The following is a 26,912-nucleotide window of genomic DNA, read 5'->3' on the forward strand; positions in this document are numbered from 1 at the left end:
TCCAACGAGTCAGCTCTTCGCATGAGGTGGCCAAAGTACTGGAGTTTCAGCTTCAACATCAGTCCTTCCAAAGAACACCCAGGACTGATCTCCTTTAGGATGGACTGGTTGGATCTCCTTGCAGTCCAAGGGACTCTCAAGAGTCTTCTCCAACACCACAGTTCAAAAGCATCAATTCTTCGGTGCTTAGCCTTCTTCACAGTCCAACTCTCATATCCATACATGACCACTGGAAAAACCATAGCCTTGACTAGACGGACTTTTGTTGGCAAAGTACTATCTCTGCTTTTCAATATGCTATCTAGGTTGGTCATAACTTTTATTCCAAGGAGTAAGAGTCTTTTAGTTTCATGGTTGTAATCACCATCTGCAGTGATTTTGGAGCCCCCAAAATAAAGTCTGACACTGTTTCCACTGTTTACCCTTCTATTTTCCATGAAGTGATGGGACCAGATGCCATGATCTTCGTTTTCTGAATGTTGAGCTTTAAGCCAACTTTTTCACTCTCCTCTTTCACTTTCATCAAGAGGCTCTTTAGTTCCTCTTCACTTTCTGCCATAAAGGTGGTGTCATCTGCATATCTGAGGTTCTTCATATTCCTCCTGGCAATCTTGATTCCAGCTTGTGTTTCTTCCAGTCCAGCATTTCTCATGATGTTTTCTGCATATAAGTTAAATAAGCAGGGTGACAATATACAGCCTTGATGTACTCCTTTCCTATTTGGAACCAGTGTGTTGTTCCATGTCCAGTTCTAACTGTTGCTTCCTGATCTGCATATAGGTTTCTCAAGAGGCAGGTCAGGTGGTCTGGTATTCCCATCTCGTGAAGAATTTTCCACAGTTTATTGTGATCCACACAGTCAAAGTCTTTGGCATAGTCAATAAAGCAGAAATAGATGTTATTCTGGAACTCTCTTGCTTTTTCGGTGATCCAAGGGATGTTGGCAATTTGATCTCTGGTTCCTCTGCCTTTTCTAAAACCAGCTTGAACATCTGGAAGTTCACAGTTCTAAGCATCTGAATGCAGAGTTCCAAAGAACAGCAAGGAGAGATAAGAAAGTCTTCCTCAGTGATCAGTGCAAAGAAATAGAGGAAAACAACAGAATGGGAAAGACTAGAGATCTCTTAAAGAAAACTAGAGATACCAAGGGAACATTTCATGCAAAGATGGGCTCGATAAAGGACAGAAATGGTATGGACCTAACAGAAGCAGAAGATATTAAGAAGAGGTGGCAAGAATACAGAGAAGAACTGTACAAGAAAGAGCTTCACGACCCAGATAATCATGATGGTGTGATCACTAATCTAGAGCCAGACATCCTGGAATTGGAAGACAAGTGGGCCTTAGAAAGCATCACTACAAACAAACCTAGTGGAGGTGATGGAATTCCAGTTGAGCTATTTCAAATCCTGGAAGATGATGTTGTGAAAGTGCTGCACTCAATATGCCAGCAAATTTGGAAGACTCAGCAGTGGCCACAGGACTGGAAAAGGTCAGTTTTCATTCCAATCCCAAAGAAAGGCAATGCCAAAGAATGCTCAAACTACCACACAATTGTACTCATCTCACACGCTAGTAAAGTAATGCTCAAAATTCTCCAAGCCAGGCTTCAGCAGTTACCCATATACTACTCCTCTTTTTTTCTGCCACACTCGAGTCACATGGGGTCTTAGTTCCCCAACCAAAGATCCAACCCTCATCCCCTGCATTGGAAGCGTGGTACCTTAAACACTGGAACCACCAGGGACGTTCCTATACACTGTTCCTGAAAATGACACTCCTTTTGGAGAAAACTAATAACCTTTTGCTCAAGGCATTACTCTCAAGCCAGAATCCCATAATTACCATGGAAGACAAACCACTGAAACTCTAGCTGGGAAAAGAGAGCATTCAGACTGCTCGTACACGTGCAGAAAAGCCTCACACTCATCAAACGAAGAAGGGGAAGTCTGAGTTGAATTTTCACCTACCAGAATACGAGAAGTTATTAAAGAGAAAGTTATATAAAGGACCTCTGTGGTGATTACTATTGTAAAGTATTACTCATTTTATAAATTGCCACCCTAGTCATGTTTTGTATTTGTCTTCAATGTGTCTGATTTCTTTGAAGCAGGAATCACCTATGGTGGGGTAGACATTTCAAATAATAAAGAAATCTTGAAAGGGTGCATGAGGATTCTGTCCTCAGTATTTAAATAATCATTTGTTTTCATGAGTCTTAGCCTCATTTCCCTACAGATCACAAGGATATGCAGTTGGGGGATTAAAAAAAATAAAATAAAAACCCCACTGATCGTAGGAGGAAAAGAAGCATAATCCATGTTCTGTCCCCTTTAGAGACAGAGACATTCATTCCTACAAGGATATAAATGAGCAGCTACACAGACAGTAACAATGAACCAGGTAGGAACTGAGCTGGTGGGGGACATGGGTGGTGGCAGGGGATATGAGAATTGGGGAAACCTCCAGCAGTTCACCCTGTACTAACTGCCTTCCTCATTTGTGTGTTTTCTGAGTCAGCATTAGCTAAATTTTCCAGAAAGCCTTCCACAAAGTACAGCCTGGGCTTTCAAGGACGTCACTCATTTCCCCCTAGTGACCTTGACAAGTCAGAAGCTTGAAAGCAGGGAAATCCGGATGTCTCGGTTATGAAGCAGAGCAGTGGGGGCCCCACATATTTCCAGAAGTCTCCATCCACTGGTGATTATTGTCTGCCTTTGATACTACCAGTGCTCATCTGACCTACTTCTCTGGCTCTGAAGGTGCTGGCACAATGGCCAAGTTCTTCAGTCTGGGGTTGCTTCTTGCCTCCATCTGGACCACAAGGCTCCTGGTCCAAGGCTCTCTCCGCTCAGAAGGTAGGTTTCTTACTAGATGACCAGCCTGAGGCAAAGCAAGATGCTGCATATTGTCCAAAGTCTACTAACTTCTTTGTTGAATTTCTGGGGTGGGGGTGGCCCTCAGTGTCAATAGAAGATCTCATTGGTATGATTGTCCTGGCAGAAATGTTTTCACCATATTGTCAGCTTCACCAAAATGATTCTCACTTGCCTTTATGTTATCTTGACTTTTATTTTTGGCTATGGGATATTTTTAATGAAAATATTTTGACACAATGAAGAGAGATCACTTGATTTTAGTGCTTCATTGAAGGAGCAAAGAATGATTGTGAAAAACTTTAAGCAATCATGAAGCCTGGGAAATGGTTAACTTTCACAGAATATTGGCCTGTTTTATGTCTTTGGAAGTGTCAGTGTGATTGTTTTAATTTTAGTTTTACTACACTATCATGGGATGCATACATTTTTAATATGCAATAAACACCAAATTAACAACAACAACAACAAAAACTGAAAAAAAATACAGGTTTGAAAATTAGCTATCAGCCCCCTACCAAAGGAATGACTTAAATGATTTCTGGGCTTTTGAGATGCCTAACTGGTAACTTCACTCTGCACTGTAGGCAAAAAAATAAAAATAAAAATTTGACCACAAATCACTCATTACAGCTCTGGGCAAATGAAAATATGAGCACTTTAACAGGAAAATTATGTGTTCCTCTGTTGGGAGATGTTCTGAAGTATAAAATATGTTGGGAACAGACCTCCAGACTTGATTTAGATATTGTTGCATTCCATTTCATAAAGGTTAGAGTTATAGGATTGATTTTTTTTTCAAATGCCAGAATATGTTACTTTCAAATAAGTTAGAAAGTAACAAACTTATTTGACATCCCCCTGGGGAGACTCTTCACTTTTCCCCAAAACACTGCCATTAATACTCAAACTATTATGGAAATTGTCCTTTGACCCTGATTCATCACACTCTTCGGACCATCCTCAATAATGGCAAAATTTTCCTAAGGAAATTAAAATTTTGTAAACAACTGAAAGTTATCCAGAGCCATGATTAGAGAGGAGGTGCTTGATGAAGGTAAGTGGATAGGATTGGGTACTAGTATTTTTGAGGGCCTATTTTTGTATATTGCGTATACAGTATGTAAAATATATATAAAAGAAATGTATGCATATATATTTCTTAAGAGTACGTTTTATAGATGAAGGAACTGGCTCAGTGAGGCCAAGCAACTTGCCTAATGTCGTAAAATCAGTAAATAATAAAGCTCGGGTCTGAATTCAGCTCTGTCTGATTCCTAGGTATATACTCTTTCTATGACACTTGCAATTTTCTAAGAAAACTTAAGGAAGGGGTTACTGGAGGATCCCTTAGTTTCCAGCTCCCTGTTTTTGTCCTTACATAGGAAAGCATAAAATCTACGAATATTTGTCAACTGCCCACTTATGCACCCAGCCTCCACTAGGTACAAGTTATATATTTAAAAATTCTGACAAATATTCTGTAAAGATATAACCACCCCCCTTTTACAGCTGAGAACACTTCCACAAGGTTACACAGCCAATTAGCAAGAGAAGAAATGGTCAAAGCTAGGTCTACTGTCATTACTCATAACAATAATATTTAGAGTAAAAATGATGTGTGATGAGAGAGCATCAAGACCACTTTACAGTGTAATTAGTACCTTCTCTATAAGTATTCCCGAAGACGCTGCTATAAGCAAGCTTATGAGTTAAAATGAGCCAAATTCCAGGACAAGTGGTGTGTTGCAAGAGTTCAGCTCTAGCTCTGTGTGTGTGTATCTTCTCCCCATTGCACAGCGAGAAGCAGAACAGTGTCCTAGTTAAGAACTGAGATTTTCGTATCAATCATGGTTGGATTTGTGCCGCCAAACTTCCACCTAAATGCTCTATATCCTTGGATTGAGAAAGGTGCTTATCTCCCTGAAATTCAATTTTCTGTCAGAAGAGTCAGGGTTTGGCACAGAGTGTCATATACAGATGATAGAAGTTGGAATTAACATTGGCATTAGTATTAATATCAATGTTGGTGTAGGTATTAGCATTAGTGAACACAGTCATAAGAAGCTGTTCTGTCACAAACACTCATAATGGGTGTTGGCTCTCTAGTCTCTCTTTCCGCAAGAGCAGAGTCTGGAAGCAAATAAGGTTATCCACAAATGCCATACATCATATTAATTTCCTTTCCCCCAGTCCCCTGCTCCACAGCAAGGTCGCCTGGAGTACTTAGAAATGCTCTTTGCATGTTTGCAAGAAGAAACTTCCTTTAAACACCAACTTAGACAGTGGTCAAACATTTGACTAGGCATCCAACGCACAGATCTGTGTTTAAGTAATTACTCAGGAAATGCCCTTTCATGAACTTTCGAGGGTGAAGCCCAGTAGGAATAAAGTACCTGAATGCAATGCAACTTTGAAACTTCATACAGGTCTATAAATCCCAGAATCCAGAGAAAAGGGATCAACAGAACTCTCAGATTCATTAGATTTTGAGTAAGATATTATTCACATCTTAACTGTTCGACTGCCTCAGCTTCCCTAGGGAGATCAATCATTAGCAAACTAAAACTAGAGTGCTTTGAAGATGATATAATGAAACTATGTTATTATTTATTGAGCACCTACTATGTGACAGGCACTGTGCTAAGCACTTTTATTTGAGTTAACTCATTTAACTTTCACCACCTTATGCTGTGGGCTTCTCTTGTAGCTCAGTTGGTAAAGAATCTGCCTGTAATCCAGGAGACCCAGGTTTGATTCCTGGGTTGGGAAGATCCCCTGGAGAAAGAAATGGCAACCCACTCACTCCAGCATTCTTGCCTGGAGAATCTCATGGACAGAGGAGCCTAGTGGGCTACAGTCAACGGAGTCACAAGAGTCGGACAGAACTTAGTGACTAAACCACCACCGCCTTATACAGTAGATACTGTTGTTCTTTCCGTTTTCTAAATATGGAAACTGAGGCTCAAACACATAAGTAACCAGCCTGAATTCACAGAGCTGACAAGCAATCTATGCTAAATTCGAATCCAGGTCTGACTCTAAAACTCCATTTCCTTTATTTAGTTTCTCTGCCATGCAAGCTTTACGAGCTGACTCCTCCAGGAACTTCTGCGTAAGCCTGCCCCCCAATGGTCAGAGACGACCTGGGACTGAGAAAGTTAACATTCTATTATAACAAGTACAACATTTTTCAGCCCATCTCAGAAACAGTGCTGTCTCCAACCCACACTAATTGGGAGTACTGCTATTGTGTTTACGCAGAGCCCTGGATTTCATCTTTCTCAGAGTCTCAGACCCCTCATTTTATAGACTCCAAAAAGGTTTGCAGCAGCTGCATCCCCAAGACTTGCCTTTGCCCAGGAACTAGGAGCCAAAGTCTCCATGTAATGAACAAGGCACCTGAACTCAGTGAGGGGGGATGGACTTGGACCCGGTGAGAGGTACAGCATGGATCCAGGCTAGCACCTACCTGCCTTATCTGTGTCCTGTTATTTCTGAACTCCAGTCCCAGCTGCTGTGTTGACAGTGAGGCTCTACTCAGAAGGAGAGCCCGAGGGCTGAGACAAAGACACAGCACACTGAGGGGCTTTGTGATTCCTTTGCAGAACTTTCCGTCTCAGGACCATGCAGAATCATGGGGGTCACCCTAGTGACCAAAAAGACACAGCCGCTTCTGAATTTCACAGAAGCCCAGGAGGCCTGTAGGCTTGTGGGACTCACTTTGGCCAACCAAGACCAGGTTGAAGAAGCGCGGAAATTTGGCTTTGAGACTTGCAGGTGAGAAACACACTCACAATCACTGTGGGAGCTTTGCTGGCTCTGTGTTCCTGTTCAGCAACAAGAGATCTATGTATCCATTCAATTCTTGCATATTCTGTTACAGCTATGGATGGGTTAAAAATCAGTTCGTGGTCATCCCTCGAATTATCTCCAACCCCAAGTGTGGGAAGAGTGGGGTAGGCGTCGTGATTTGGAGAAGTTCACTCGGCAGTAGGCACAGGGCCTATTGTCACAACTCATCTGGTGAGTTAGACGTGCGGTCTCTCCACGTGGTGTGTTTCGTCTGGATTTCAGTAGCTCTGTAACCAGGACTTCTCTGGTGGCTCAGAGGTAAAGAATCTGCCTGCAAAGCAGGAGACGTGGGTTTGATCCCAAGGTTGGGAAGATCCCCTGGCAAAGGAAACAGCAACTCACTCCAGTATTTTTTCCTGGGAAATCCCATGGACAGAGGAGCCTGGCAGGCTTCGGTCCATGGAGTCACACGAGTTGGACATGATAGCAACTAAACCACCACCACCATGACCAGTCTGAGAAGAGTAAGCCTGAGCAGCTGCAGAAGCAGTCTCAGTGATGTCCATTGAATCCTCCCAAGACTGCCTCTTTGACAAGGCTAGAGGTGGCAGTGTCCCCCTCAGAGGAAAAATTTAGGGGAAACATGACAGATTGGCAATATAGGGAGAGGGTACCCCTAGAGGCTCCATCCCCTCCTCTCATCCCACAAGATAAACAGGAAGAAGGGAAGGAAACACCCAATGGACAAAGCGATATACTAATTTATCTCACTAAACCTTGACAATGTCCATAGGAGGTATGCTTTATCATCCCTATTTTGCAAATGAAAAAGCTTAGGTTAGAGGACGTAAGTACATGATCTAAGATTTCCTTACTATGAAGACTCACACACAGATCTCCTTCGTTTATCCCACATTCCTTTACAGGAGTGGAAGTTCAAATGCTACATTAGATGTTTTTAAGAACAAGACCCGATTTTCATTTTATGAAGGAAGGAATTGAAACTAGAAAACAGAACTGATTTGCTCACGGTCATCCCTTTAACCTTGTTGGAAAACCTTGGCTGCCTTAGCCCAAGTGCTTTACCTAAGTAACTTCTGAGAAAGCTTTTGACTAAACACTTGTTCTCCACTTATCATAAGAACCTCTGTCTCGTTTATTACTTTTCACACATACTCATAAATCTGACCTTCTAAAGGTCAGTGGCTCAGTGGTCATTCTCTAAAAGGTAAAATTGCACCAGCAATGTTCTATTGCCCAAAGGCAGCAATTAGATCCAAGCGATTCTACGAACTATGGGGCCTTGGCCTCAAAAAGTCTTGAGATTTTGCACTTCCCTTACTTCACAGATGAAATGACTACAGCTCAGAATGGAGGTTTGTCTTGTTCAAAGTCTTACAGTGAGCTTCCAGCTATGTAAAGACTAGAGCATAAGCTTCTTACCACTTTTTTCACGATCCTCCTCTCCCCACCTCATCCACCTATCACTTTTGGCTGGGGAATTGGTGGTTTGTTTGCCTGCTTATATGGCAGCCAGTGCACGTCTGTCAGAGGGCCTGGCCTTTCAAATGCCCGCCCTTCCTGCCAGCTGTCAGTGTGATAAACAAACACCCAGTCCTCTGGACTAAACGAAAAGAAGTCCAGGGAGATGACTCAGGTTTGCGTGTTTCCTCATGGTTTCATTTAACTTATGCTTCCATTCTCTATGCTTTCTATATTCTTAGAGTTAAGTATAGAGGCTTGATTAGACACACAGTGACTAGTTTGGGCAAAAATACTTGATAGGTTAGATATTGTGTACTTTAGATCATATCCTAACAAAAGGCACTGAATGTCAGTATATCGCACTATTAACATGCTGACTTTGATCATCTGAATAAGATGGTGAGTGCTGGACCTCCCTAATGAACTCAGATTTGTTTTCCCTTTGGCAATGAGGAGGGAACCTCTAGTGTGATATTTTGGCACCATGCATACCCCTAATCAAATTTTACCTAATAGTTCAAGCAGACCTTGATGATCCTTGCTGGAATCAGTTATATGCAGGGCTACAAAATGTGAATTTTCTAAATACATTCTTTCTTCTACATCTATTAGCTGGCATTCTTTGATAAAGAAGAATCTTTCTCTTTCACACACACACACATCTTCTCCCTCCCCTAATACTAGAATTCGTATGGTACTAATACTGTAATCACATGGATGCATAGCATTTTACTTAGTCTCTGTGTTAAATATGTTGTCATCAATTTTACAATTATTATTACTTTATTCTTTTTGATGCTCAAATAGTTCCACATTTGGCAAGTGTAAACCCTTGCTAGTTGACTTTTGTGTCCTTCATCCCATTAGTATTTGAGCAAGTCATTGCTTTCTGTCATAACAACATGTCACAGGCTCACTTTGTACTTCCTTTATCCTAGACATGGAATCAGCCATTTATAGCTATTTCTCCAAGAGACCTTTTTAATGGGGAAGGTTAATTAGAAACCAAAATCTGCATGCAATTTGTTCTAATTAATACTCTCATTTTCATTGCTTCTCAGCCCTTTTTAGTGGGCAACTAGGAATATATATGTGCATATGTATACACACTGGCATCTTTTTTCTCTTACATGGAAAATTATTGTTTTCAATAAATAATCTTAATATATTTTCTTATCCTATAATATTTTCAAAATTATAAAAATGACATTATTAAGATAATAAACCTACTGAATGGAATTTGCAGTTCATTTGCATTTTTAGTCCTCAGAAGGTATCTCTCTGAGAATGTACTGTCAGAGAATTATATATAAAAGTGACTTGAGAAAATTTGCTACCCTTTTAAAATGAAGTAAGTTCACTTGCTTCTGTTTGCCATCTTTGTGAGGATCAGAGTTACCCTAGCCCTCCTCTTACCACTGACCTGGATTTATCTTATGCTTCCTTGTTTTTGTAGCTTCCTTTTTTATTGCTATCTTACAGGCTCTGAGGATCAGAGTAACCTGAAACCTGACTCTGGACGCTATCTTCTTACTGCTGTCTTTGTGAGCTTTGGGAATCGGACCAAAGTGCTTTTAATGCTTGGCACGCACCATGGGTTCACCTCTGCCACAATGCTGGCACGCACCATGGGTTCACGCTGTTCCCTCTGCCACAATGCTTATCCTCTCATCACCTAACTGGCTTGTATTCTTTATTCAAGTCTGAATAAAGACTTCCTTCTTCAGGAAGACTTTCTGTACCCCTGATTCCTAATCTTTCCTCTTGTGCGCCAACCACACTGTGTTTAATAATCTATCAAAGGATTTGGCATATTCTAGAGAAATTATATTTACTGTTTGGAGGGAAAGAAGACCCAGGTCCTATCACTTCCGGGTGAGACACACTGTGCCCTCAACTGGTAAGGAACCGGATTGCTGCTGCTCCCTCACATGGCAGCCTTTGCCTAACCTTAATGAGCAGGGAGTCAAAGGAAACCAATTCTTATAGATCTTACCGATCATGTCATAGATGATGCTAGGCCCTACACACTTACTGTCTCACTACTCCTCGGTGGAATCACACAAGGGTACCACTACCACTTTCCAGGAGAAGTAACTCAAGTGTGCTCTGCAGAGCTAGGATTTAAATCTTGGGCCTTGGGTGACTTCATCATCACCTTTCCTGGTGATTACCACATGACAGTAACATTCCAGGCCCAGGGTGGGTCCTTCAGATGAACATGTCTTCAAAGTTCCCCAGATGATTCTAACCTGCAGTCAGAGTTGAGAACCATCTCTCTCGCCAAGATCTCTAAGACGTAAGTTCTAGAATTCCAGATACTCTGGATTCTCCTATTTCTGTGCAGTTGCAATAACCTCTTTGTTGGCTCCTGAAAATTAAGTAACAATGACCGTGTTTACTCTCTCATCTGTTTCATCCTCCACACACATCCTCCTCTGCTCCAGAGCTTTGGGTCGGCTTTTCCCCTGAGAATCTAATGTGAACTATGAAGACTTTTTTCACATAAAACTGGGTGTATATGAGCACTTCTATCTATCAGTTGGAAAATTTGCCGACTCCAGTTGAAAATTTCTTCTCCTACGGAACAAATTCCAAATTCTTCACCATGGCAGTTTTAACTCTTAATACTCTCCCGCCTATCTTGCCAGTCTCATCTCCTCCTTGCAGTCTTTCATGCTCCCGACATAGACACACCCTGCACGCCAGCCACATTGTGTGCCCTGTCATTTTCTGACATGCCTACACTTTCAAATTTCTGGAATCTTGGGTCACGCCATTTTGACTGACTGGGATATCCTCTTCCATATTAGAGAAGCTGGAGCTCTATCCCAGCCATACTGGCCTTCTTATCATCAAACGTGCCGAGATAATTCACTTTCTGGCTCTTGAACTTCCTGTTCTCTTCACTTGGAATGCTGTTGCCTGAGACCGTCAATGGCACACTACTTTTAATATTCAGGTTCCAGCTTAAGTATCACCTCCCCAAGGAGACTCACTTTTATTACCTTATCCAAAGTATCTGTTCCCATTCCTACCTCTTCTAGTTTGATCCTGTTTAATTATCCTCTCAATTATCATCTTCAGAAATTTCTAGCTTATTTTGTGTTTGTTTTTTTTTCATTATCTATATCCTTCTTTCCAGTAACATATAAGCCCCTTATGAACAAGCACTTTGTCTTATTTGCACTATGTCCCTAGTGCCTAGTACAGAGTTGGAGCTTATTAAATATTTGTTGAATGAGCACATTAACCCTCCACATGCTGTTCATACCATCTCATCTGTGAATCCCCAGTTATCTCCCCCTACTCTCATCAAAATGCTTCTCCAGGAAACAGGAATCCCCCCCTATTTGATTCTGTATTTTCAGTTCCAAGCACAGTATATCGTGTTCAGTATGCTTTTCCTCCTGATATTTAAAAATGTTCATTTTTTGAAGGAAGAACTTAGCATGTGCTCAAGAATAGAAAATGTAGCTTAAAGTCCAGGGCAGCATTACTGGTATAGTGGTGAGCAGAGCTGCCTTCCCAAGTCCAGGGCAGAGGTCAAGGATGATGCCTATTTGAATAGAGGTCTTTTCAAAGTAAAAAGAACAGTATAAAACACTGACTGAATGCATGTGGGGTCAAAATGTTTTATCACACTCACCACAGACTTGGCTGGTAATTTTTACTTAATTAAAAAAAAATAGAATAACTTTTCCTTTATGGCTAAAATTCCAGCCTATGCTACCCACTCTCACAAATAACTAGGGATTTAAAAGAGATACAAATGCATGTTGGAATATATCGCATGGCTCTAACACTTACAAGGTGTTCAGTTTCTCTGAATTTCAGTTTCTCCTGTACAAATGAGGGGTTTATGAAATTGTAAATGAAGTACCATGGTTGACTCAAGAGTAAGATATTCGTCACATGCTAGTTTCCTCTCTACCACATTCAACAGATTGGAGAGAAAACCAACATCCCTCCTCTGTCCCCTACCTCCTTTAAAAACATTTTTTTTTCAATGACCACGGAACAATCTGGTTTTAGTGGATCTTTGTCCTGAAGTGGTGTCAGGCATGCATGTCTGGCCTCCCCATCTACTCCTTCCTTCATTTCACATTTCCTTCCTTCCTTTAATCATCAGATGTTGAGCATGTGCTACGTGCCAGGCAGAGTGCACAGACCACAGTGACCAGGACAGACGGGAGGCCTGTTCCAGGAGCTCATGGTCCAGTGGGAGCAGTGTAGAGAGACCCACGGGTCCAGTGGGGAGCAGTGTAGAGAGAACCATGGGTCCAGTGGGGAGCAGTGTAGAGAGAACCATGGGTCCAGTGGGAGCAGTGTAGTGAGAACCAGGGGTCCAGTGGGGAGCAGTGTAGTGAGAGAGAACCATGGGTCCAGTGGGAGCAGTGTAGTGAGAACCAGGGGTCCAGTGGGGAGCAGTGTAGTGAGAGAGAACCACGGGTCCAGTGGGGAGCAGTGTAGAGAGAACCATGGGTCCAGTGGGGAGCAGTGTAGTGAGAACCGTGGGTCCAGTGGGGAGCGGTGTAGAGAGAGAGAACCATGGGTCCACTGGGGAGCAGTGTAGTGAGAGAGAACCATGGGTCCAGTGGGGAGCAGTGTAGTGAGAGAGAACCATGGGTCCAGTGGGGAACTGTGTAGTGAGAGAGAACCACGGGTCCAGTGGGGAACTGTGTAGTGAGAGAGAACCATGGGTCCAGTGGGGAACTGTGTAGTGAGAGAGAACCATGGGTCCAGTGGGGAGCTGTGTAGTGAGAGAGAACCATGGGTCCAGTGGGGAGCAGTGTAGAGAGAACCATGGCAGAGGAAATACCAGGAGGTACAAGCCTGCAAGTCAAGGGATCCAGACTGGCCTTCAAGTCTGTCTAAGTTTGAGACCTGAAGGACAAGAAAAGCTTAATAAAAAGTGGCTTCTTACAGGTGAAGAAAGCATCCTGGTCAGACTTGACTGTGAGAGAAAGCACATCAAAGAACTGAAGGAACTCCATTATGGCAAGGGGAATGAGAGAAAGATTGATCAAGTGAGGCAGGCCATGTCAGCAGGCTCTGGTCATGAATGACTTCATAGGCCGAGCAGTATAGTGAGGGAAGGATTCCAAAGAGAAAGTGATATGATTAGATTCACATTTGTGTAAGACCATTCCTGTTACAGTATGAAGAGAATGGAGGAAAGTTAAGACTAGATGCAGACAGACCACTTAGGTATTTCAATACGTACTTCTTATTTTACTTTTCCCTCCCTGGACAGATACTTGGATTAACTCATGCTTTCCAGAAATTATCACCACCGATGACCCCTTATTCAACACTGAAACTGAAACATACACAACAAAAATGACGGTCAGTGACAGTACACACTCAGCATTGTCTACAGATGGTCCTGACTATGTTACAACGACTGTGGCTCCCCCTCTGGCTTCCACTTCTACTCCCCGGAAAAGAAAATTAATTTGCATAACAGAAGCTTTTATGGAAACTAGCACCACAGCTACAGAAAGAGAATCAGATATTCAAAATAGACCAGCCTTCAAAAATGAAGCTGTTGGGTTTGGAGGTAAAAACTTTCTGTCTGTATTGTGCGTGTGTGTGTGTGTGTGTGTGTGTGTGTACACACATATAACAGACAATACATAGAAACTAGCCTGTATCCAGATTAGGCACTCAGGACCTGACAAATATTAATGCAAATAAAATCTTGGTGCAAATTCAAATTTCATGTAGTCATAGAACTTGAGGTCTCTAGAGAACGTTAATGATTAAACTAAAAATCATGAGTCTAAAGGCAACCCCTGGTGACTCAGCAATAGAGAATCTACCTGCATTGCAGGAGATGCAAATTTGATTCCTGGGTCAGGAAGATCCCATGGTGAAAGAAATGGTAACCCACTTCAGTATTCTTGCCTGGAAAATTCCATGGACAGCGGAGCCTGAGGGGCTAAAGTCCATGGGGTCGCAGAGTTGAACACAACTTAGTGAAACCACCACCACCACGAGTCTAAAATAGATTTACTTTTCAGTAGCTTGGAATAAAATTCTAGTGACAACAGCAAAACACTTTTCTAAGAAGTATACATATCCCCTAAGTTTTCATGGAATTGTATTGTATGAGATATGGAGATATCAATGATTTTGAGAAAAACAAAGGGACTCCAAATATGAAGACGTTTTGGGGGGACCTTAACCAATTATTTTTCTTCTTATACATGTACAAGAATGATATGTAATAAAAATCTACATTTAAAAAAATAAAATAAGATAGCTTCACTTTTAAAATATAAAGTCTTCTCAGAATAAATTACTATCTATTCATATGCAGAAGTTTTAAAAATATATCCAGACACCTTAAATGCCTATGACCAGTAAGTTGGTTTTCCTATTTAAAAGGAAGGGCCTTGCACTTAATTTGCTCCAAACTTATCATCTTCAAGGCCACAGATAGGAATCGGACTCTGTCATATTGCAACTGAGTAGAGAGTGTGAGAGAGACAAGACCAAGGATTCCATAGGCAAGAAAGAAAGAAGTGCATGTGGGCCTAACACCCTAAGTGGCCCCTGTGTGGTCACAGAGGAGGCTCTTCCCCTGCTCTGTCTGTGGTCTCCATCACGTGGAAGGGTGAGTCATGAGAAGACCAGCCCGCAGCAATGTCGGTGTGAAGACCGACAAGCCCTGTCTCTGTCTCCCCAGGTGTTCCCACAGCCCTGCTGGTGCTCGCGCTCCTCTTCTTTGCTGCCGCAGCTGGCCTTGCAGTCTGCTACGTCAAAAGGTGGGGTTGTTGGCGCATGGTCGGTCTCATCATTTTTGTCGCATCTTTATCTTTTGTTTATCCAAGGTCGCTATTAGCATTTCCCTTTCCCAAATGGAGATGGCAGTCCTCAAACACTGAACATGTTCCCCCTCACCTCACTCATCCTCCCTACCACCCAAACTTCCCTACTATTTCAGCACATGCATGTTATCCAGCTTGAAGATATAGCTCAACAGCTGTCCCTTTGAATATCAAGAAATGAAAAGACTGGCATCTAGGAGGAAATGGATATGCTTTATTTGATTTTCAATTCTTTGCTTTTGATGAGAGGGTTTTGAGACCAGGCTAAAGTTTGGCCTGTGAACCTACCATCCCATCTAAATGAATCCATTCAGGTCAGGATAGGTGAAGGTATTTGAGCATGCATGCATGTGTTAGCATCTCTCTGAAATAAAGGAACCCAGTGTGCTATGCCAGTGTAGGTCTTTACAAAGTGTTATCTGTTGTTCTATGTGTTATATAGAAGTCTCTTGTTTTAATTTTGTGTTTATGCCTACAGGTATGTGAAGGCATTCCCCTTTACAAATAAGAACCAACAGAAGGAAATGATAGAAACTAAAGTAGTAAAAGAGGAGAAGGCCGATGATAGCAACCCTAATGAGGAATCAAAGAAAATGAATAAAAAACCAGAGGAGCCCAAGAGTCCACCCAAAACCACAGTGCGATGCCTGGAAGCTGAAGTTTAGATGAGCAAGAAATGAAAGGACACACCTCAGGCTTATTTCCGTCCTGATACACATCCTGGTCCCAGATGGGGAGCCTAAAAGGACCAGAGAACCAAGCAAGCAAGTTTACCCTTGGTTCCTGACTAGAGTCAACTCAGGACTACCTTTCAACTCTGGCGTACACCAAAGGAAATTCCCTTTTTCTTACTGCAGTCCTTTCTGGATCCTACCCTTCTACCTCCAAAGCTTCCTACAACCTTTCTAGCCTGGTTATGTCCTAATAATATCCCAGTGGGAGAAAGGAGCTTGTGCAAAACACCAGGACCTAAACAGCTAAGCAGAACATTTTTGTCAAGTGGCTTTTATGCTGCCTGAGAATAGGTGAGTTGAGAGTCAAGAAACCACTGACATCAAGGCTTTGTCTATTGATTTGACTCTACAGCCCAGATTGTTTCTTCAGCTCTGGAAAGGAAACACTTTTACCACTTGGCATGTTCTTCTGAGCCAGGCAAGAGTGAGAGAAGGAAGAAAAAGTTTAGCAACTAAAAGGCATAGATTCCCATGATGTGAGACCTAATCTCTGTAAAGCGAAAATAAATAGAGAAAAAGAACGATGCTGGGGATGTTGGGAGCATTTGTCAGTAGGGACTATAAATACAGACAGAGCAAATGTTTATCTCTGAATAATTTGAAGTGAAATCACTTATCAGAAGCTACACACACTTGCTTTTCTCTCTTGAGCTGCTGCTAGTTTCTCTAGAAGAATATACTGTTTTAAGAACCTGCCCCCCCCAAAAAAACTCTTACAAATTTCTATTTTAATCCAAATTACAGAAATTATTAGTGAATAAAATTACTGTGTTAAAAAGCAGTAAAGTTTAATAAACATTTGCTGAATGCCTACTCTATGTCAGGTGCTGTGCAAGTTCTTACATTCCATAATTGAATATTATTCACCAAAATTTTTGTATAGTAGAATATATGAAGATAATTTTTTCACTGTTAATATCCCAGCTTGTCTACTTCCAAAACCCAATTATTTTTTTCGGATACTAACCTACTCATTATCTTCTCATTAATATGGCAACCATTAAGCCTTAATTTATTATTAACATGCCTGAAAAATACATCATTACCTCTATATGCTTTTTAGATGTCACTACCAAATGTATCGCTAGCTCTCCTTCTTCTAGCAAAAGAAGCCTGGGAGGTGCAGAAATAATTGTGCTGAAAAAAATAAAAGCATTTATAAAGTTTCTTTGCTCTCTTATTTACACTGAGGCCTTATACCTTCCATGCAATGAAGTAGCCTGTTGTTTGCAAAAGTAAACAACTTTGGTTGTTGAAATATATCTACAAAACCAATAGAACCTACGTCACCATGTGGGACTTTACTTGCTTCCGATGGGCTTATTTTAAGTAGGTCAATTATACACACATAAATCAGTCCTTTACTTAGTATTCAGGTCCTACATTCCAATATGTTTCAGAGTCACAGGACACTGGGGATTCAGGACCTCTCATTTGTCCTGTGTCTCTAAATTTCTCTCTCTCTCTCTCTCTACAGTCTTTCTCTCTTAGACTGCTAATGTCTTCTTCCCCTCATCAGTAACCCCACAATTCCATGATCCTTTCAGCTCAGAGACCATAACCTGTTGGCGTAGTCTTTTACAGTTGGCCCACAGAGTATTCTCTTAAAATTATGTTTAATTGCCAAGAATTTAACATCAAGAGATGTCATGCTTATACTTCTGTTCCCTTGAAAGCTGGCAGGGTCTGAAACTGCAGAATGCTTACTGCCTCTTAGTTTCCATAGTTGCTGATCCTGAGCTGTGGCTGCCCCCTTAAGTGGACGATGCTCTCTGCACCTCACCGCAGTCCTCACCATGCCCGACTGCAACCTCGGACCAAAGTAAAGGTGCCATTTCCTATGAATCTTATAGTACTCTTGCCTTTTTGTTTTTCACACCCAGTCCATTTCATTCATTGACAACATGCCTGGCTGGCCCTGAGGTCTACGAATTTAAAACCCTGTTTGTCAGTCTTTAAGCTTAATCATGGAGAAGGACATGGCAACCCACTCCAGTATTCCTGCCTGGGAAATCCCTTGGACAGAGGAACCTGGCGGGCTGTAGTCCATAGGGTCATGAAGAGTCGGACACGGCTTAGCGAATAAACAACAACAATGACAAAGCTTAATCAGCCTCAACCAGTTCACAAGAAGTGAAGAAGGAAAGGGGAGAAAAGCCTCAGTGGTGGTCTTCCATCTGTGGTGTTTAGCTGGAAAATAATCAGCTCTTCTACACTAGGTCTTCCATCCATGAGTACCTACCACACTTGTTGCTTTAGTTGCTAAGTCGTGTCCAACTCTTTGCAATCTCATGGACTGTAGCCCACCAGGCTCCTCTATCCATGGGATTCCCCAGGCAACAATACTAGAGTGGGTTGCCATTTCCTTCTCCAGGGAATCTGCTCAACCCAGGGATCAAATCTTCTCAACCCAGGGACCCACGTCTCCTGCTTGGCAGGTGGATTCTTTACCACTGAGCCACCAGGGCCCATTCTCCATACAGGATCTTGTATTAATTTAGACAAGACTATGCCCTACTCAGGAGGAGGGAGGAAGAGAGACTAAAACTCTACCCAGCCACATATAACTGCTAGTCCAAATGTCAATTGCAAAAATACTGATGAAAATGTGTAATTTCCATCATTATGGAAGAAAGGAAATAAGAAAAGAAAGAAGGGAGGGAGGGAGGAAGGGAGGAAACTATCATTTATTGAGCACCTACTAAGTGACAGTCATTTTCTTATGTTGTTCTGTTTAATTGCCACATCTTCCCTGAGAAGGATTATTACTGTCATTTCCTATTATTAGGAAGTTGGATTTTCAAAGGAGTTTAGTCGCTTTTCCGAGATCATAGGCCTAGTTAAGTGGTGAAGGTAGGGTTCAATTCTAGGTCAGAATGACCACAGAGCCCACCCTCCTTCCCCTACAACAATGGACTTCCCTTGCAAATGACAATGTAGGGATGTAAACCATTCCAACATGCAAGGTTGAAATCAGTCACTTGCCAAAAAACACAGAAGTGAAATAAGAAAAACAACTCAGGATTCCTGTCCCAACCTCAGGGAATTTTTCTTAAAATCCATTGCAATAACAAGGGGAGAAGAGAAGCACCAAAAGACTTTGAGAACTGCTCCTTTCTTGAGGCAGATACTGACCTCAGCAAAGACTTAACCTGATTCAGTTCATAGAGTCGCAAAATGTAAGGCTCAGAAGGACCCAAGATAAGCTTCTCTAAACTCTGTTTTCATAGTTAAAAAAAAAAAATGGAGCCCAATGTCACAACCAACTAGAAGTAGATTCTGGTCTAGAAGTTTCCTCTTTCCTAGTCAGATTCTCTTTATTCTCCACCGAACAAAGAGAAATTGGAAGAATGTGAAGGGGCATCTCATGTCAGACCTACAGGCCAGCCTACCAAAGCCAGTTTTAGAAAGAAGCTGGTAGATAGCCGTGTGATTACATTTGCAGGTGATGCAAAGGATTTCCCTGCCCAGAAATGACTTCTCCAAGCCTGTCTCACAGGCTCAAATACTATAGATGCACTCCTTTGGACAAAGTTACTCTGTCTTGGGAAGGAGTCCTCTGTAAAACTGCATACTTATAAAGTCCAGGCCATCTGTCCCATATTAACACGCCAATGTGGGTACAATGAAGACAAGCTGATTTCCAGATGTAGAAAACTGGAGTAAAGCAGATGGCTTGAGACCCAGCACATGTTTGCATGTAGTGGGAGTTTCTAAATATCCATTGGCTTGAACAGAATTGAACCATATTGACTTTCAAGCCAAAGAATGCTACATGTTTACATTTTATTGTACTTCTCTAGACCTTTAGCTAGTGCCCAAAGCAAAATCAGTTGCTCTGGGGGAGAACAAATTTCTAAAGACAATAATAATAATATGCAAGTAAATAAACTCTTCCTAAGGAATGGGAGAGTCACTCACACACTGAAAAGAAAAGGTTTAGGTATCCAAACAGGAAAAAAAGCAATTATTTGTCAGTTCTATCTCCTAGTTCAATGCAAATAAAATTTAGTTGCTTACCCCATAACAGTCTATATGCAAGGTCAGGTTTGACCTCAGGGCATTTTTAAAATACTGAAATCAGCCGAGAGCCTTCTTTTCCCCTTTCTACACTGTGCTCTTTGGAAAGAAGTCACAATACATAGCCCATACTTAAGTAGGGGAGTTATGTTCTGCCTCCTTGGAAGTGAAATGTCTGCATAAGTTACTTGTAATTTTCTTGCACAGGATACTGACTTAATAAGCTCCTTAATTTATTCAATAGCTTATTTCTATCAATATGGACTAATGAATATTTATTACTTTAGTATAATCCAATACTATTCACAAGCCTGCATGTGTGCATGCTTAGTTGCTTTGGTTGTGTCCGACTCTTTGCGACCCTATGAACTGTAGCCCACCTATGGACAAAGCACAGGCTCTTCTGTCCTTGGGATTCTCAACGGCAAGAATATTGGAGTGGGTTGCCATTTCCTATTCCAGGGAATCTTCCCAACTCAGGGATCGAACTCAAGCCTCTTAAGTCTCCTTCAATGGCGTGCAGGTTCTTTACCACTAGCACTTGGGAAAACTCTGGTACTATTTCATTTCTTTTTTTCTCAAATTGCTCCAGTTTTGACCATTAGGAACTCTTTTCATCTGCTCCTGTGTCCCTTTGGCCTACTCACGTAATTGTGCGTTTATTGGTCACTTACTTATTTTTTGGCACTATACAATGATCAATGCAAATAGAGGAAAAACAACAGAATGGGAAAGACTAGAGATCTCTTCAAGAAAATTAGAGATACCAAGGGAACATTTCATGCAAAGATGGGCTTGATAAAGGACAGAAATGGTATGGACCTAACAGAAGCAGAAGATATTAAGAAGAGGTGGCAAGAATATACAGAAGAGCTGCACAAAAAAGATCTTCACGACCCAGATAATCATGATGGTGTGATCACTAATCTAGAGCCAGACATCTTGGAATGTGAAGTCAAGTGGGCCTTAGAAAGCATCACTACGAACAAAGCTAGTGGAGGTGATGGAATTCCAGTGGAGCTATTTCAAATTCTGAAAGATGATGCTGTGAAAGTGCTGCCCTCAATATGCCAGCAAATTTGGAAAACTCAGCGGTGGCCACAGGACTGGAAAATGTCAGTTTTCATTCCAATCCCAAAGAAAGGCAATGCCAAAGAATGCTCCAACTACCGCACAATTGTACTCATCTCACACGCTAGTAAAGTAATGCTCAAAACTCTCCAAGCCAGGCTTCAGCAATACATGAACCGTGAACTCCCTGATGTTCAAGTTGGTTTTAGAAAAGGTAGAGGAACCAGAGATCAAATTGCCAACATCTGCTGGATCATGGAAAAAGCAAGAGAGTTCCAGAAAAACATCTATTTCTGCTTTATTGACTATGCCAAAGCCTTTGACTGTGTGGATCATAATAAACTGTGGAAAATTCTGAAAGAGATGGGAATACCAGACCACCTGACCTGCCTCTTGAGAAATCTGTATGCAGATCAGGAAGCAAGTTAGAACTGGACATGGAACAACAAACTGGTTCCAAATAGGAAAGGAGTATGTCAAGGCTGTATATTGTCACCCTGCTTATTTAACTTATATGCAGAGTACATCATGAGCAACACTGGACTAGAAGAAACACAAGCTGGAATCAAGATTGCCAGGAGAAATATCAAGAACCTCAGATATGCAGATGACACCACCCTAATGGCAGAAAGTGAAGAGGAACTAAAAAGCCTCTTGATGAAAGTGAAAGAGGAGAGTGAAAAAGTTGGCTTAAAGCTCAACATTCAGAAAACGAAGATCATGGCATCTGGTCCCATCACTTCATGGGAAATAGAAGGGCAAACAGTGGAAACAGTGTCAGACTTTATTTTGGGGGGCTCCAAAATCACTGCAGATGGTGACTGCAGCCATGAAATTAAAAGACGCTTACTCCTTGGAAGAAAAGTTATGACCAACCTAGATAGTATATTCAAAAGCAGAGACATTACTTTGCCAACTAAGGTCTGTCTAGTCAAGGCTATGATTTTTCCTGTGGTCACGTATGGATGTTAGAGTTGGACTGTGAAGAAGGCTGAGTGCCGAAGAATTGATGCTTTTGAACTGTGGTGCTGGAGAAGATCCAACCAGTCCATTCTGAAGGAGATCAACCCTGGGATTTCTTTGGAAGGAATGATGCTAAAGCTGAAGCTCCAGTACTCTGGCCACCTCATGCGAAGAGTTGACTCATTGGAAAAGACTCTGATGCTGGGAGGGATTGGGGGCCAGAAGAGAAGGGGACAACAGAGGATGAGATGGCTGGATGGCATCGTGGACTCGATAGACGTGAGTTTGAGTGAAGTCCAGGAAATGGTGATGGACAGGGAGGCCTGGCGTGCTGCGATTCATGGGGTTGCAAAGAGTCAGACATGACTGAGCGACTGAACTGAACTGAGCTGAACTGATACAATGATCCAGGAGCTAGAAGGCAGAAGGATGGAGAGACCAGCTTTCCACAACTTCAGCAATTGGCTACAGGTAAGCATGATTGTGGATCATGGCTTTTCTGTGGCAAAGTTCCAGCAGCTAACCTAACTTTATGGGTGGTGGGAAGCAGCTACAGTTGTAGCTTTCACACTTAGGTTCTAAGTCCTTCCAACAATACCTAATTCCCTAAGTTAAGGTTTTTCTGTTTAAAATAATTGGAGAGATTTCTGTTTGCTGTGAGGACACACTGACTGATACAAACGATTCTTGAACTCATTTTACACTTTGGCTTCAATCCTTATCTCAAACCTTTTCTCCAGTCATTTCTGCACGACATCAAGAATATTTGCTATTCAGGAATGTACTTAGCATCATGACCTCTCATCTGTGCAAGTGCCGTTCCTTCTGTTTCAAATACCTTTGCTTTTTTCCCCAATTGTATTTATTATCTGTTGCTGCATAACAAATTATCCCTAACCTTGTTGTTGTTATTGTTCAGTTGCTCAGTCATGTCCGACTCCTTGTGACCCTATGGATTGTAGCACGCCAGGCCTCCCTGTCCTTTACTGTCTCCTGGAGTTTGCTCAAACTCATGTCCATTGAGTCAGTGATGCCATCCAACCATCTCATCTTCTGTCATCCTCTTCTCCTGCCTTTAATCTCTCCTAGCATCAAGGTCTGTTCCAATGAGCTGGTTCTTCGCATCACATGGCCAAAGTATTAAGCCTAACCTTAATGACTAGTAGTAACACTTGTTATCTAGAGTTGTTGTCTGTCAGCAATCTGGACATGGCCAACTGGGTCCTTTGCTTCAGGGCTCTCTCAGAGCTGCAGCATCAGCCAGGGCTGTATTCTTCTCAGGGCTCCTCTAGGGGCGGAATCACTTTTAAGTTTATTCATGTGGTTGTTGGCAGGATTTAGTTCCTTGTTTTCTATCTGCCAGAGGCTAACCACTGTACTTTCCCACACGGAACTCACTATTGGGGTAGCTCACAAAGTGGCAGCTTGCTTCATCAGAGCCAGCAAGGTTGAAGAGTCAGAGAGTATGCTAGCAAGCCTTTTACACCTAATCTTGGAGGTGATATCCCATTACTTTTGTATATTCTATTCATTATAAGTAAATTACTATGTCCAGCTCACACTTAAGAGGAAGGGATTATGCCAAAGCATGAATGCACCAAGGTAGTTCTCCAGCAGCTCAGTGGTAAAGAACTTGCTTGCCAATGCAGGAGACGCAGGTTCAGTCCCTGGGTGGGGAAGATGCCCTGAAGAAGGAAACAGCAACCCACTTTATTATTCTTGCCTGGGAAATCCCATGGACAGAGGAGCCTGGTGAGCTACAGTCCGTGGGGTCTCAAAAGAGTCAGGCACGACTTAATGACTAAACAACAAAGACAATGAATACCAAGAGGTGAGGGATCACTGGGGGTCTTTTTAGAAGGCTGCCCCCAACAAACATTAGCCATTCTTCTCATTCTTTCTCTTTGCATTTTGTTTGTATGTCTGTTAGCTTATGCGACATGGTATCATTCTTACTTGTGTTAGAAAAACTGTGTGTGTCTTTCTTTTACTCTCATACTATTGCCACACCCACAACACTTCTGTCATCACATATGTGTGAGATTTTCCCCACAACAAGCAATTCTCTGGGATGCCAGCTGGGTATCGTGTGTGCATGCAAAGTCGTGTCTGACTCTTTGCCACCCTACGGGCTGTAGCCCTCCAGGCTGCTCTGTCTTTGGGATTCTCCAGGCGAGAATACTGGTGGAGAAGGCAAGGGCAACCCACTCCAGTACTCTTGCCTCGACAATCCATGGATGGAGGAGCCTGGTAGGCTGCAGTCCATGGGGTCGCTGAGAGTTGGATGCAACTGAGCGACTTCACTTTCATTTTTCACTTTCACGCATTGGAGAAGGAAATAGCAACCCACTCCAGTGTTCTTGCCTGGAGAATCCCAGGGACGAGGGAGCCTGGTGGGCTGCCATCTCTGGGGTAATGCAGAGTCAGACATGACTGAAGCGACCTAGCAGCAGCAGCAGGCAAGAATACTGGAGTGGGTTGCTATTTCCTCCTCCAGGGGATCTTCCCGATGCAGGGATTGAACCCACGTCTCTTCCCTCTTCTGCATTGGCAGGCGGGTCCCTTACCACTAGCGCCACCTGGGAAGGATATTAATTCAATTCTGACAAAGTCCACCTGGAGATAACGTCAGAGCCCTCCGGTTAAGGGTTCAGTTCCAAAAGCCTGTCCCTCGTGCCCACTTCAGACACCAATCAAAAACTGGGTTGTTACCCATGCTTCTGAAAGGAAAGGAAAGGAAAGTTAGTCACACAGTTGTGTCCGACTCTTTGCGATCCCATGGACGATAGCCCACCAGGTGCACTGTCCATAGAATTCTCCAGGCAAGAGTACTGGAGTGGGTTGCCATTCCCTTCTCCAGGGTATCTTCCCGACCCAGAGATCGAACCCAGGTCTCCTGCATTGCAGGTAGATTCTTTACCAACTCAGCTACTAGGAAGCCCTTGCTTCTGAACCATTGGCTATAGAATAGAGGTTCCTGGAACCCGCTCCTCGGATTTAACTAATTTACTAGAACGGCTCACAGAGTGCAGGAAAACAGTTTACTGTTTGCCAGTCTATCTAAAGAGAGATGATAAAGGATACAGATGCACAGAACAAGGAAGAGATGCACAGGACAAGGCATGTGGGAAGAGGTGCAGAGCTCCTGTGCCTTCTCCAGGTACACCAATCTCCCAGCACTGCATCACCAACCTGGAAGCTTTCTGAACCCCGCATTTTGGGGTGGTTCATTTGGCAGCACTGGGTCTGCACTGCTGCGCGTGGGCTTTTCACTGCTGCGCTCCGGCTTTCTCTAGTTGCAGGGAGTGGGGGTTACTCTCTAGCTGCAGTGTAGGGGCTTCTCATTGTGGTGGCTTCTCTTGTTGTGGAGCACTGGCTCTTGGCAGTGCATAGGCTTGAATAGTTGTGGGGCCAGGGCTTAGTTGCCATGTGGCATGTGGGATCTTATTTTCCAGACCAGGGATTGAACCCATGTCTACCAGCAACACCAGCCCTGCATTGGCAGGCAGATTCTTAACCACTGGACCACCAGGAAAGTTCCTGTGGGGATTTTTATAGAGGCTTCATCACATAAGCATGATCACTCATTAAATCCATTTCCAATTCCTCTCTGGATGATAAGGAGGGAGACTGAACAGTTTCAAGCTTCTATTCATGACTTGGTCTTTCTGGTGATCACCCACCATCTAGAAGCCTACGAAAAGTCATGTCATTAGAACAAAAGACAGTTCTACCACAAAAGGTTTAGGAACTCTGTGTCAGGATACAGGGTCAAAACACAAATATTAGAACAAAAGATGTTCCTAGAGCTTTTATCACTTAGGCTGTTTTAGGAGTTCTGTGCCTGGACTTAAGGGCACCATATATATTAGCACATACATGGCTGGCTCTCAGTAAATGCTGAATGACCACACGCATACACTTTCAGATTTCATGAGCTCCAAGTCAATACCTTTATCCAGCTCTCTGTATCGAGGCTGAAGATCATCCATTACAGGGCCGATTGTTCCTGGCCATCCAAATATTGTTCTTCCTGATGACTCTCTTGGTACAGAATGCAGCTGTGAACAAGCCAGGAGAATACATAAAGACTATTACACTTGAACTTTATGAGTTGTGCATTGACTCACCTTTATGAGTAATCTCATATTAATATTTATTTTAGCAGGGAAACTGCAGTGTGTTTTGGACAGTGGTCAAGTTAAAGAAAGTTGAGCTCTCTCAGCAACCACAAGACCAATAAATATTAGCAAAAGGTGGCTCCTCTCTAGGTTTATTTTAGTCTTTGAAATCTATGGTGTTTTTTAAAAAATTTTTATTCATTTGTCAATTGAAGGAAAATTGCTGTACAGAATTTTGTTCTTTTCTGTCAAACATCAACAAGAATCAGCCTTAGGTACTCCTCCCAAACTTCCGTCCCATCTCGCTCCCCATTCCACCCTTCTGGATTGTTACAGAGCCCCTGTTTGAGTTCCCTGAATCATAGAGCAAATTCCCATTGGCTATCTATTTTACATATGGCATTGTAAGTTTTCATGTTACTCTCTTCATACATCTCATCTCCCTCCTCCCCTCCCCCCATGCCCATAGCTCTGTTTTCTAAATAAATTCATCAGTACCATCTTTCTAGATATATATATATATATATGTATTAATATATGGTATTTATATTTCTCTTACTTCACCCTGTATAATAGGCTCTAGTTTCATCCACTTCATTAGAACTGACTCAAGTGTGCTCCTTTTTATGGCTGAGTAATATTCCATTGTGTATATGTACCACAACTTCTTTATCCATTCATCTGTCAATTGGCATCTAGGTTGTTTCCATCTTCTAGCTATTGTAAATAGTGCTGCAATGAACATTGGCGTACATGTGTCTTTTTCAATTTTGATTTCCTCAGGATGTATGCCTAGTAGTGGGATTGCTGAGTCATACGGTAGTTTTATGCCTAGTTTTTTTAAGGAATCTCCATACTGGCTTCCATTGTGGCTGTATCAGTTTACATTCCCACCAGCAATGCAAGAAGGTTCCCTTTTCTCCACACCCTCCCGAGCATTTATTGTTTGTAGACTTTTTGAAGATGGCCATTCTGTCTGGTATGAGGTGGTATCTCATTGTACTTTTGATT

General features: G+C 42.3%; 1 protein-coding gene across 1 annotated transcript; it reads left to right on the plus strand.

Annotated features, from left to right (window-relative positions):
- Positions 1 to 2,621: 2,621 nt before the first annotated feature.
- Positions 2,622 to 16,892, plus strand: LYVE1 (lymphatic vessel endothelial hyaluronan receptor 1). Its single transcript, XM_052652970.1, has 6 exons — positions 2,622 to 2,858; positions 6,485 to 6,656; positions 6,763 to 6,902; positions 13,414 to 13,719; positions 14,851 to 14,929; positions 15,471 to 16,892. Exons 1-6 carry the CDS (start codon positions 2,774 to 2,776, stop codon positions 15,655 to 15,657), a joined length of 969 nt encoding a protein of 322 aa, XP_052508930.1. The 5' UTR covers positions 2,622 to 2,773; the 3' UTR covers positions 15,658 to 16,892.
- The last annotated feature ends 10,020 nt before the right edge of the window (positions 16,893 to 26,912 follow it).

Source organism: Budorcas taxicolor, chromosome 15 (genome assembly GCF_023091745.1).
Source record: "Budorcas taxicolor isolate Tak-1 chromosome 15, Takin1.1, whole genome shotgun sequence".
NCBI classification, from domain to species: Eukaryota; Metazoa; Chordata; class Mammalia; order Artiodactyla; family Bovidae; genus Budorcas; species Budorcas taxicolor.

What these genes read in the sequence shown, in the direction of transcription:
- LYVE1 (XM_052652970.1), top strand. Translation starts at nt 2,774, where the DNA reads ATGGCCAAGTTCTTCAGTCTGGGGTTGCTTCTTGCCTCCATCTGGACC. An exon ending in AGGCTCTCTCCGCTCAGAAG is followed by an intron (nt 2,859 to 6,484) that starts GTAGGTTTCTTA and finishes ATTCCTTTGCAG; the next exon opens with AACTTTCCGTCTCAGGACCA. An exon ending in CTATTGTCACAACTCATCTG is followed by an intron (nt 6,903 to 13,413) that starts GTGAGTTAGACG and finishes CTCCCTGGACAG; the next exon opens with ATACTTGGATTAACTCATGC.